The following is a 13300-nucleotide window of genomic DNA, read 5'->3' as shown; positions in this document are numbered from 1 at the left end:
ACTACAGGGATATTTTTTAAAAATTTCTGCTTAAACACTGCACAATAATTTTATAGACAGTTATTTTGGTGTCACTCGGTGTGGTCTGCACCCCCCCTAGTGATGCCAGTGTACCCACACTCTTCTTGAGTCCAGACATTTTATTCTCCTGTTTAAAATTACTGCATTAATTTAGTTGGAATGCATGTTTCAAGTGCAATCGTTTGACCTCTGCATTGTATTAAGAGATTGAGAACATGACACTTGTGTACAAAATATAACTTTGGCAAAATCTTTAATTGCAGCTAGTGGGTAAGATTCTAATAGCCCAGTTGAATAACTAGGCTTTAGTAAATAAAGCTAAATGCCCATACTCAATTTAGTTTCAACCTTGTTACTTCAACTGTTTGAATGGACAAACCATGTGCATTTGTGTTATAACTGAGAACCAAGAAATAAAAAGCATCTGCATAGGAGCTTTCATTTTTTTTTAAATTTTTGCTAGTTTGTATAGGGGATTTGTTCCACATGCTTGGTATGTGACTTTTAAAATTTGGAGCTGCAGATTTTTTTTGCAGATGCAGTTAAATACAAAAGCCTGTTTAAAATAAACCTCATTCTGTTTTTTTTTTAAGCTCTTCGCACGTGCAGACCTGATCATTTCCAATGTAGTGATGGCAATTGTATCCCTGGGAAAAAGAGATGTAATGTGTTGAGAGACTGTAGTGATGGTAGTGATGAAATCAACTGCCAGAAAAGTAAGTGAGAATGTCTTTAGTAATATGGGACTAGACATTATCCCCACCTAAAATGTAGTGTGCTTTTGAAAATGACAATTAACCTAGAGTAGAGCAATTGTACCAGTTTGGAAACTTGCCTTGCTTTGGGATTTTGTGCAATCACAATGTGGGGTATGGGAAATTCTGCATCAATAGTGCAATGTGCTCATTTTCCTTGGTAAAATTGAGGGCTCAAATACTTGTGTTTCTCAGCTACTTTGCCTATGATCTGAACCTTTTGGCCACATTGTATTTAAAAAAAAAAATTCATTAAAAGTTTGAGCTACTGCAAATGGTCTGAAAAAACTAGACTGCTCACTGCTACATTAATGAGCTCACTTGCCCTCTAAAGAGAGGTGATTTCATCCACTGCCCCAGCACCTGATATGGGCAGACGCTTGAATCATGAATGCATTTGGCAGCAACCTGTCCATCTAGAGACCTCCCTAGACAATTTCCTGATGCATGTGACAATTTCCCTGAGGAATGTTGCCCTAATTCCCACATTAACATGAATCCAGCCATGTTCCTGACTAGCCTCCCTCAGTCTCTAATCCTGGAGTGTATTTGCTTTTCCCAATGAATTCCAACATCCAATGCAGCAACACTCATTGTAATAGTTAGACGTATGTCCCTTAACTAGTTTCAGAAATCTCAGCTGCTGAGTCGATTGCTAAGAGCACGAAGTATTTCCAACATGACAAAAAAGTTGTCCTAAAACCAGTTAATTTAACTTGAAGAAACTTGCTGTACTATTGAGTTTCTCAAATCCATTCGTTTACTTGAACAAGCCCTGTAGGGTGACTTATAATCCTTTTAGTCCCCAAAAGTTCAAATGAACAATTTCTATATTTCACAATTTTTTAATAGTTTCTGAGTGCATGGGACCGACTAACTTCAAATGCAGAAGTGGAGAATGCATAAATATTAGCCAAGTATGTGATATGAAGCAGGACTGCAAAGACTGGAGTGATGAAGTTCTCATTAAATGTAGTAAGTGAAACCAGCATTAAAGATTTTTTCAAGAGAAAAAATGTCTGTATGTATCTTGGTCAGTGTGGTTTATAGTGTTAAAAATAAAAAAAAATAAAAAAAATAAAATAAAATTTAAAAAATGAGTTTGAACATGCAAACTTGAATCTAAGATGTGTGTGAAATTCATGATTAAAATCGTGCAGCTCATAGGACTTGGTAGTCTTCTCTGTCCATTACATCTGAAATGTTAATCTGTTGTGCAAACAAATCTTTATTAGTTTAAAGAATAAAATTGGGAATTATCAATTCAAATGTTTTTTTTTTAAAATAGATAAATGGAATTAATAATTTAAAATGGCATCCATTCATTGAGGTTAGTTTGCTCTCCATACACTGAAAGAATTGTGTCTATAAATTGGTCATAAAATTATTTAAGTGACATGTCCAAATTGAGATGCAAAGGTATTTGAATTATCCAAAGTTCTTAATTTTTTTTTGTGGTTATTTATTGAAATTGTAATATTGAATGTTGACACCATGGTGTGGTCTCTGTAGACAAGAATGAATGCTTAAAGAAGAATGGTGGTTGCTCTCACATATGCCAGGATCTCGTCATTGGCTATGAATGTGAATGCCCTGTTGGTTATGAATTGATTGACAAGACTACCTGTGGCGGTAGGTAACTTTGAGCAGCCAAAAGAGGGTTGAATTACTGTTAAATTTTAATCTCGTACCATAGAACACTATAGAACAAAACAGGCCATTTAGCCTTTCTAGTCTGTGCTGAAAATATCATACTGCTCGTCCCACTGACCTGCATCCATTCCATAACCCTCCAGACCCCTCTCATCCATGGATCTATCCAATTCTTAAAACTCGAGAGAGCCCACATTTACCACTTCAGATGGCAATTCATTCCACACTCCCACCAATCTGTGGAAAAAGTTCTCCTTAAACCTTTCACCCTAAAGCCATGTCCTCTTGTATTTCTCTCTCCTAATGTAAATGGAAAGAGCCTACTTGCATTTACTCTGTCTATACCCCTCATAAATTTGTAAACTTCTATCAAATCTCCCCTCATTCTTCTACGCTCCAAGGAATAAAGCCCTAACCGGTTAAATCTTTCCCTGTAACTCAACTACTGAAGACCTGGCAACATCTTAGTAAGTCGTCTCTGCACTCTTTCAATCTTACTGATCTCCTTCCTGCAGTTAGGAGACCAGAACTGCACAGAATACTCAAAATTTGTACAAGACATTGATTTGTACAACCTCACCATAATCTCCCAATTCCTATACTCAATACTTTGGTTTATAAAGTTCAAGATGCCAAAAGCTTTCTTTACAACCCTGTCTACCTGTGTCACCACTTTCAGGGGATTATGTATCTGAATTTCCAGATCCCTTTGTTCCTCAGTGCCCGACCATTTACTGTGCCCATTGAATTTGTCAGACTTACAAATTTACTGAATTTGTTGTTACTTTTATTAACATCCATCCACTGTTTTTTAGATGTATTGCAGTATAATTCAATAAAAACAGTGAATTTGGGGAAAAAAAACACCAGTGAGTCATGTAATTAACAGATTTAATTGGAAAGTAAGATTTGAATGTAAGTAAACATTTCAAGAACTAGTGGTGCTTTTTTGGGTATGCTGTAGCTATTATTGGTCAGATGTTTACCACAAGAATGAGTGACTGACTGGTTAGTCACTATTCTTGAAAACTTTGCTAAACAACAATATGGAGAAAAACCCAAGTACTCTACAATTTATTTTCAGATGTAAATGAGTGCCGTAATCCTGGATCTTGCAGTCAAATTTGTGTTAATACAGATGGAAGCTACAAATGTGAATGTCGTGCAGGTTATCTTGTGGATCCAGTTAATGGAGCTTGTAAAGCAATAGGTGAGGGGAAATAAAATTTGCCTGCATGTGTAATTTTCAATAGATATCAGTGATGCTTTATTTTGATGCTCCTTTTAACTTGTGCATTAGTAACTTGCAGAAAACAAATGGATCAAGAACATGAAGAAAAATAAGCCAATTCCCCTCTGAGGGTGTAGTTTAATGCCTCTGCAGTTGAATGGGATTTGCTGTTGGCAAACATAAACTCCTTTATTCAGATACTTTTTTTATGGATTAAACTTTTTTACTAAAGAATAGCCTGGTATCCAAGGTGGGCTTTTTTCTACCTTGAAGGAATTTGACAAACAGCTCTGGATTCCAGATTCTGCAGACTTGTCTCCATTTGACAAATTCTACCTTGATTTTGGAATGCTTTAAGATGCTGCTGGAATGTTCACTCTTGTATTCTATATTCTATTAGACCATTTATCATCCAACTGAAGACCATTCATTAATACCATTCTGTTTACAATCACTTCCCTGGTTTCCACAAAAAAGAAACAAACTTGCTATTTGATCTGTTTAATTTTTTTTTACACAAATATGAATAACCTAGATTTGAGCTGGAAGATTTCTCATTGAGGCATTGACACTGATCTGAAAGTAAGGTTTTAGAAACTCCTTGGTCATGTTTTTAAATTTGTATAAACTGGACAATGAAATGCATGGCTTCATGGTGCACAAATGAATTGTAGCATATAGGTTTTTTTTTTAAAAAAACAGCTTTGGTTTGACAGAATTGTAATTGAGTTTTTTTAAATTTAGGAAAAGAGCCTTATTTGATCTTTACAAATCGGCATGACATCAGGAAGCTTGGATTGCATCATCAAAAGTACACACAAGTTGCTGTGCAGCTGAGAAATGTTGTAGCACTGGATGCTGATGTTGCAGAGGAGAAAATATTCTGGGCTGATGTGGGCAAACAGGCAATCTTTAGGTAATATGCACTTGCCTTAAAATTTGACTTATCAAAGGCGTAATATTTCTAGAGATAAGACATGGCCACAAACCATGATGTTGTTGAAATTCAAACGTACTGTATCTGGTTCCCTATTTTCCAGGCTCAACTTTTCTCCAAAGTCAAGGAAGTTCCACCCCAATCCAAATCTCCTGAAGCAGCTGATCATTCAGACTATATTTCATAATTTTAAGATGTATGCAAGTTGTAAATATTGGATGCATAAACCATGAACTTCAAGAACTAGTATAAAGTGCAATTGCAGTTAGTGACTTGAAAAATAGTGAGCTTGCTGTGATAACTTGGAAGCAAATTTTGCAGATTCACCATAATTGTTTTGTATATCTGTTTTAGCATGTCCCTGAATGGAAAGGACAGTGCAGCTAGAACTTCCATAATTGCAAACTTGCGAACTCCAGAAGGGATTGCTGTGGACTGGATCTACAAACTGATTTATTGGACTGATCGTGGCACTAAAACATTATCTGTAGCTAACTTTTCTGGAATGAAAAGGAAGATTCTTTTTGATACAGACCTAAAAGAACCAACTTCAGTTGTGGTTGATCCATTGTTGGGGTACTAATTTTTTTTGTTGCTGTAGCTATTTTGTAACTTGTTAGTATTGATTTTGATTTATCTAGTATTGCATCCTTTAAATTGCAACACTATCCATTTTTCATTCTTTTCAAAGTGAATTGTTAATTTCAAATTCAAGTAACTGGACCAATTTTCCAACTAAATGGTAATATTGCACCTGTTCTTATTGAGATACAGTGGAAATTTGGAGTAGATTTTTTTTTTAAATGAATCAACAGTCTCAACTTCTATGCAAAACCTTGATGTTAGTAGCAGATTACATGAGAGCCAATACTGGCTCAATGATGATCTATTAACATTTGTACACTGGCCCACAAGTACACTTTACCAGGACATTTGCTTTAAATTGTTTTCAAGCAACTGATCACCTAAAAGTGCTTGTCCATCAGTCAGTTTATCCTTTAATACAGTTGGAGTTTATTTTAAAATATGATCTATTCTCAAGGTTTATTTATTGGTCTGACTGGGGTATTCCAGCGAAGATTGAGAAAGCAGGCATGAATGGTGTTAACCGGCAAAAACTACTTACAACCAACATTGAGTGGCCAAAAGGCATGGCACTTGGTAAGTATGGTGATCTTTTTAATGGAACACTGCCAGTCTTTGGGGTTTGTCAACATAGCTTTAACACTTTTCACAGACCGCATGAAAGGACGCTTATATTGGATTGATGCAAAGCTGCACATATTATCAAGTGTAGACTTCAATGGTAATGACAGAAGAACAGTATTACAGTCACAAGAATTTCTTGCACATCCTTCTGCTGTGGCCCTCTTTGAGGTAATATGAATCATTGCTCAATGATTTTGATTAGTCCACACTAGTATTCTAATGCCCTGTGCTACTTTAAAGTTTACAGTTAAATGTAGAACAAAGCTACTGACCAAGGAAAGTGTATTTTGTCCTGTGGTGCAATCTCCTTCAACAAAACCAGAAGATATGCAGATGCTGGGGTTGAGTGCAAAACAGTGGTGGAGTAACTCAGCAGGTCATGCTGCAACTAAAGGAAGTAAATGATAATCGATGCTTTGGGCCTGAGCTCTAAGTCAATATTCCTGGCAAAGGGCTTGGGTCTCAAACATTGACTCCCTTTTGCTTCCTATAAATGCTATGTGAACTGCTGAGTTTCCCTTGCACTTTTGTTCATTACAAACTCCTTGAGCTATTGGATTTTGAAGAGTTGAAATAATGGCTAGAGTTCAAGGTTTTGATTGTACTCTTGGTATCATTTGTAAGCTTCACCTTTCTAATTCTGAGCAAATCGATAGCCTACATGCAGGGAATTTTAAAAATTGAACCAAAGCCTCTATTTATGAATTGTGTAATTTTTTTTCCCCCCCCACAAAATGTACATTTCCAGGATCATGTTTATTGGGCTGATGAAAAAAGAATTTATGAAGCCAACAAATATACTGGAGATGATGTGAACCTTTTGTCATCAAATGTGGAACCTGGAGACATCATAATTTATCACGAGCTCTTGCAAACATCTGGTAAGAAACCTACAGCCTCCTGTTACATTGCATAGTATAAATGTAAATTGCTCCCTTCAGATTAGGCAAAAAAAGCTATGGAATGTTCAGTCCCAGGGTGGTTGGGATTTTTAACAGATTTGTAGGATTTATTGATGGAATTATTCATTATTTCATGGTGGCCTTTGTCAGTACAATGGCCTGAACAGATTAATTCATAGAACTGTATTTTGTACGCCTTCCAATATACTTATTTTGTGGCTCAAGGGTGGAAAACCACTCTTCAATTGTTGCTTTATTTAATTTAAATTCAAATTCATTTTCACTTCATTACCAAAACAAAGTACACTATTACTGAACTTGTTTCCTATTTTGCTCATGCCTGGTTTGGTCTGTTACTTATCTTTGGCTTGGCTTCGCGAACGAAGATTTATGGAGGGGGTAAAAAGTCCACGTCAGCTGCAGGCTCGTTTGTGGCCTACAAGTCCGATGCGGGACAGTCAGACACGGTTGCAGCGGTTGCAGGGGAAAATTGGTTGGTTGGGGTTGGGTGTTGGGTTTTTCCTCCTTTGCCTTTTGTCAGTGAGGTGGGCTCTGTGGTCTTCTTCAAAGGAGGTTGCTGCCCGCCAAACTGTGAGGCGCCAAGATGCACGGTTTGAGGCGTTATCAGCCCACTGGCGGTGGTCAATGTGGCAGGCACCAAGAGATTTCTTTAGGCAGTCCTTGTACCTTTTCTTTGGTGCACCTCTGTCACGGTGGCCAGTGGAGAGCTCGCCATATAACACGATCTTGGGAAGGCGATGGTCCTCCATTCTGGAGACGTGACCCATCCAGCGCAGCTGGATCTTCAGCAGCGTGGACTCGATGCTGTCGACCTCTGCCATCTCGAGTACTTTGACGTTAGGGATGAAAGCGCTCCAATGGATGTTGAGGATGGAGCGGAGACAACGCTGGTGGAAGCGTTCTAGGAGCCATAGGTGGTGCTGGTAGAGGACCCATGATTCGGAGCCGAACAGGAGTGTGGGTATGACAACGGCTCTGTATACGCTTATCTTTGTGAGGTTTTTCAGTTGGTTGTTTTTCCAGACTCTTTTGTGTAGTCTTCCAAAGGCGCTATTTGCCTTGGCGAGTCTGTTGTCTATCTCAGTATGCATACTGGCAATAATCTCCAACCAAATGGAATAAACCTTAAATGCTTACAATTGACTAATTAAAGCTGATTACTTGAATGTTTCTGAATTTTTAATTTGTTACTTTCCAGGGAAAAACTGGTGCGAAGCTTTTGGAACTTGTGAGCACATGTGTCTCCCCGCACCTCAAATTAACAGTCAATCGCCGAAGTATACTTGTGTGTGTCCAAATGGCATGGTTTTGGAGAATGATGAGCAACACTGTCGTAAAGGTAGTGTTTTAAGTCGACTTCTAACTGAAGTTGCCCCATGATTTTGTACGCTCAAAGTTTTGTACTCTATACCATCCATAGACAGAGTAAATGTGGATAGGCTTTTTCCAATTAAGAAAGGGGGAGAGTCAAACTAGAGGACACGGTTTAAGATTGAAGGGGGAAAATTATAAGGGGAACATGAGGGGAAATTTCTTTACACAGAGGGTGGTGGGGATGTGGAATGAGCTTCCGGCAGACGTGGTCGAGGCGGGATCATTGGTTACATTTAAGGAAAGACTGGATCGTTGCATGGATAGGAGGGGACTAGAGGGGTATGGACCGGGTGCTGGTCAGTGGGACTAGGAGGGTGGGGATTTGCTACGGCATGGACTAGTAGGGCTGAACTGTTCTGTGCTGTAAGTGGTTATATGGTTATAGTCAAGGTTGGCTAAAGAACCTGTCCAGCTTCATCTGCACCAAAAAAAGTTAAAGGTCTGAATGAGACCATATTGCTTCTTATGCGCACTTCTCATGATGATCTGGGTGTGACCATCTATATCCCCTTCACTTGTTTTAGACTTAATGAGGATTGTCTGGTTCTTTAGTCAAAATTCAACATGTTGCTGTAATTTTTGATGTGTTAAAGTTTTTGGGATGTTTCGTGGGACATAACAAAAACAGATCACCAAGGCCAGATATCACTCAGTCTGTGTCTTGTCTCACAGATTAAATGCAAATACCTGTTTTTTTCATTTAGTTTAAGACCTCTGACCACTAGCTGGATACAAGCTATTAAGCGCTAACATTTGTACATGACTAGTACTTTAAGTGCAAATCTTCATTCTCATTGCATCAACCCTGAAACAATGTTTGATTATAGCATTGTAAATGGAATTGAAGTGTAGTGAATTTTTCTACCTCACCCTAATGAAGGATGACTAGTTTAAAAACCCATTCATTAGTTGCTCATTTCAACATGATCTAAATACATAACTATCTGCTGTTCCTTTTCAGTAAATGAAACTCCAAAGATGTTTACAATAACTCCAAGTATTGCCTCGGAGGAATTTGCAAGATCACATACCATGTTGCCAACAGTTTTGGCTAGTCCCAGAGGTAACTGGCAGCATAAATTGTTCAATAATCATGCATTTTAAGCAGAAGTTTTTGTGCCCTGGCTTCATTTTCATCTTGGTTTTGATTTGTTATTTCACATGATCAATGTATGGAAACACTTCAATACTTTCTTTAAAGCAATAATGCATTATTTTTGTCCATGTCCCCATTTTCCCCATTGACTTCAGCTCCATTTTAAATCTCCTGAAGTTGTGCTTAATAAATCAAAGATTGGGCTGAAACAAGTTAGTTTAATAGCAGAATGTCTTAACAACATATTTATTGAGATTTCTTCTCTTTTTCCCCCACCCCCACTCCTTGCCATGCATATAAAATCAACAATGCTTCTTGGAAATATCAGTGCATACAATTATCTTTGCCATCAAATTATGGAGTAATATGTGCTTTTAATTTTTAGATGAAAAATTGAACATGTCACTTAAATCAAGCAAAGGATCTACAGCTATTTGGGTCATCTTTACAATGTGTAAGACTTTTTTATTGAAGTCACTTTTACAATGGTGGGTTGACTGTTTTCTAATTGGTACTAGGTGGCACTAACCAAATAGGCTTGGTTTGTTTTATTGTTTCATTGAATACTCCTAATACCTTGCTCTATCTTTTCAGCACTTCTGGTAATTGCTGGTGTAGTTGGTTACCTTGCTTGGAACATGTGGCAAAAGAAGAACATGAAATTCACTCACTTTGAGAATCCAGCCTTTCAAAGTAATTGATCTGTACAAAGCAAAGAATAAAGTTGAATTTGCACAACTGGAATTTGGTGTAAATAGTTGTGTGAGTGGTGGTGAACATCACTATCCTTTTCTCAACAGAGATGTATCTTTTGCAAAATCACTCACAGATTGAATCAAATTAGATTCCATCATTAACACCTCACATCCCACAAAGCATGATCCAGTCAACATAGGAACATGGCATGATTTCTGGCTAGCCTGCAATTCCTTAGAGCTACATGAATTGGCACTGATCCAGAATAGCTTCTCACGGCTTCCCCACCTGTTGTTGGGGTCTTGAACAAAATGTTCAGTCTTTAAAGCATTTGAAAGAAATTGAGAATGGGATGTGAGATTGCTACTTATGGGATTTTTTTTGTGGTCGTTGCCAAGTTTGAGATCAATAGATGACAATTAAAGAGCTTTTTTTAAAAAAAAACAATCACTTGGGATGAAATGTGAATAGCCATTTACATTTCCATGGTTACACTGAGCAGAATTTTGGCTATAATCTTTTAACATACTTTGATTGTAAAATAAGATTATTTATTGGAGATGGCAAAGATTAAAATCCTAAGGTTTGGGAATGCCAGTAACTTGGACCAATTTTGTAGTTGATCTGCAGGTGTTTGGGGAATGTGGTGGTGGTGCAGCCAAACGGTAGTGGTTGAAATGTAGATCCTTTACCTTGGACAAATAGACTAAAAACAAGGAAGCTTGTTAAGATTGTATAGCTGTAAATGGAGTGTTTATAGCCCATTATTTGATGCATTTGAAGTTGTATAGCTCAGTTCATAATTTGACAAACTATTTCAGATGACCTTCTGGCTGGTCGAGAGAAGCATTGTTCTCTCTTTGGACAGATGTTGGGGCAGGATATTTGGTTGGTCATGGAGGGACAAACAGCTCCCATAGTTAGGAATTTAGACTGAAGGAAATTGAGTTCTGGAATACACTGGACAAGTAATATTGGGGACTTGACAGGAATGTTCCATACTGGCCATAATCGAAGCCTAAAAATTCTAAGTTAGTGGAGGCAGCTAGATTTCTCTTGGCTGGTATGGATGAAAGGCTGAATGGCCTCAATGTTGTAACTTGCAGCTAATAAATCAGGTATCCACCTGGAGTTGCAATATGGTGTGATTATTTGGGTATAAAGGGATGTTGATTTTAACTTGCCTCTTGCCCACCTTTTACATGTAATACTAACACAAACCAGCCTGCAAACTTGGAGATATTGAATAGTCCAAGGCTTCAATGTCAAACTCACTGACTGTGTTTAATCTGGTTTAATTTTTAATATTCTGAAGTGGATGTGGTTTGGGTCCTGCTTGAGTTTGAAAATGCCTCTTGCAACAAACCTGCCAAAGACATAGTGATGCACTATCAATAACTTCAAAGATTAGAAGTTGCCAGAATGATAGGCTTTTAATTGCTTAAAACTATGTACACTTGTGTTATTTCGCCTGAGTCCAGAGCTTCCCTCCCCAATATAAGCATAACATCCTTTTATTAGTGGGTTCCAAGGGAGGAGTCACTGGTGCAGTCAGCACCGAGGTGGGCCAGACATGCGCACGTACTAATAGTAATACAGTGGTATCACAACATTCACTCCCCCAGTGGGGGAGAAGTGGGTTTAGTGTTCATCACAGGTTCAATCGGTCTGGTGGTTTCATCTGACTCTGCGACCACTGTAGGGATGGCGGCTGTGAGTCGGCTGCTGCTTCCTGGGCGATATGATGTGTGCTGTCAAGCTGGGTGTCTAGTGGCTGAAATGGGATGGGTGGGGTTTGGGATTGGCATGTGCCCAGTGATCATAAGAGGAAGCAGTACTAGGTGGTCGGTGGGGGTCCTGGGATCTCCCATGCACGCTAGGTCCCAGGCAGAGACCATATACACTCTCATCTGGGTACGCCACATAGGCGTATTGAGGGTTTGCCTGGAGAAAATGAACCCTTTTGACCACGAGTCGGACTTGTGGCTCCTTGCGTGCCTCTGGATCAGGACTCATCCTAGGGACGGCAACCAGGATGGCAATTTGATCCCTGATGCAGACTTCCTGGGAAAGAAAAATAGTCTTTCATGTGGGGTGGCATTGGTGGCCCTGCATAAGAGGGATCTAATGGCATGGAGGACCTTTTGACTTCATTGTTAGTAGGACTGCCTTCCAAACAGTGGCATCCTCCCTCTCTACCTGGCTATTTCCTCGGGGGTTGTAACTAGTGGTCCTACTGGTGGTTATAACCCTTGTCAATAGGTACTGATGCAACTAGTCACTCATGAAGGAGGACCCCGGGTTGCTGTGAATGTAGCTCAGGTACCTGAATAAGATCAAGATGTTGTGCAGTGCCTTCATGATGGTGGCTGTGGTAATGTCCAGTCAGGGGATGGCAAAGGGGAAGCAGCAGTACTCATCAGTGATGCTGAGGAAGTACATGGTGTGGTTAGTGGAGGGTGGGGGTCCCTTGAAATCTATACTGAGGCGTTCACAATGTTGGGTGCTTCTATCAGGTGTGACTTGTATGGCCGGTCGAAGTGTGGTTTCCACTCTGCTCAGAGTCGGCAGTTTCAACATCTTGATATTTTCAATAAAGTAGGGGAGGTTTTGGGCTTTAACAAAGTGACAAGTTATTATTGAGGGCTTGCAGTCGATCAGACTGCAGGTCCCTGGAACAGTGCATCTGAAAGCTCGTTGAGCTTCCCAGGCTGGTACAAGATGCCATAGTAGGTGGAGAGTTCGATTCTCCATCTCAGAGTCTTGTTGTTCTTGATCTTTACCATGCTGCCTTTTATTAAACATAAAAGTGACTGGACATTGGTCAGTCAGCAGGGTAAATCTTTTCCTGGCCAGGTAGTGCCTCCAATGTTGCACTGCCTCAACAATAGCCTAGGTTTCTTTCTCAATGGTGTCTGAGTTGGGGCCTGGAGGGTGTGGGAGAAAAAGGTGACAGGTCTGCCCGCTTGGTTAAAAATGGCAAAGCAAAATGAAGGCATTGCTCTCCACTTAAAATGATGGATTCATCCACTGCATGTATGGTGGGCTTGGCAATGTCTCCTTTGATGCAGGTGAATGCCTTCCAGGCCTCTGAGGGGAAAAGAGGTGGCTTTTGCTAAGGGCTGGACCTTGTCTGCAAAATTGGGAGCCCATTGGGCGTAATATGAAAAGAACCCCAGGCACATTTTCGGAGCCTTGAGGTTGTGGGGAAGTGAGAGTTCCAACAGGGAGCATATGCAGTCCAGATTGGGGCAATGACTTCATGCTACACAACACAGCTGAGGATAGGCAGGTGTGATGTGTGGAATACATGCTTGTTTTTGTTATGTGAGGTTCAGGCTTTTGGCTGTTTGGAGCAATTTGGCTAAATTATAGTTGTGATCCTACAGGTTGCAGCCACAGATG

The 13300-nt window shown here is 39.4% G+C and overlaps 1 protein-coding gene across 3 annotated transcripts in view; it reads left to right on the top strand.

Moving 5' to 3' along the window:
* The window catches only part of LOC138758514 (low-density lipoprotein receptor-related protein 1-like), a 54718-nt gene extending 44781 nt beyond the window's left edge, over positions 1 to 9937 (top strand). For 2 of the 3 annotated variants that reach the window (XM_069927531.1, XM_069927521.1), the window contains 13 exons: positions 615 to 737; positions 1629 to 1751; positions 2289 to 2408; positions 3514 to 3639; positions 4405 to 4576; positions 4952 to 5173; positions 5640 to 5758; positions 5835 to 5974; positions 6555 to 6687; positions 7928 to 8068; positions 9065 to 9166; positions 9585 to 9653; positions 9794 to 9937. In XM_069927531.1, coding sequence (XP_069783632.1) covers positions 615 to 737; positions 1629 to 1751; positions 2289 to 2408; positions 3514 to 3639; positions 4405 to 4576; positions 4952 to 5173; positions 5640 to 5758; positions 5835 to 5974; positions 6555 to 6687; positions 7928 to 8068; positions 9065 to 9166; positions 9585 to 9653; positions 9794 to 9900 — 1697 coding nt within the window. In that variant the 3' untranslated portion in view covers positions 9901 to 9937. Of the gene's footprint in view, positions 1 to 614; positions 738 to 1628; positions 1752 to 2288; positions 2409 to 3244; positions 3345 to 3513; positions 3641 to 4404; positions 4577 to 4951; positions 5174 to 5639; positions 5759 to 5834; positions 5975 to 6554; positions 6688 to 7927; positions 8069 to 9064; positions 9167 to 9584; positions 9654 to 9793 lie in introns of those variants that run through there. The other variant, XM_069927539.1, reaches the window with a different exon arrangement.
* The last annotated feature ends 3363 nt before the right edge of the window (positions 9938 to 13300 follow it).

Source organism: Narcine bancroftii, chromosome 1 (genome assembly GCF_036971445.1).
Source record: "Narcine bancroftii isolate sNarBan1 chromosome 1, sNarBan1.hap1, whole genome shotgun sequence".
In the NCBI taxonomy this organism is placed as follows: Eukaryota; Metazoa; Chordata; class Chondrichthyes; order Torpediniformes; family Narcinidae; genus Narcine; species Narcine bancroftii.
The sequence above is the reverse complement of the archived record's forward strand: the minus strand, read 5'-3'. Positions and strand labels throughout refer to the sequence as shown.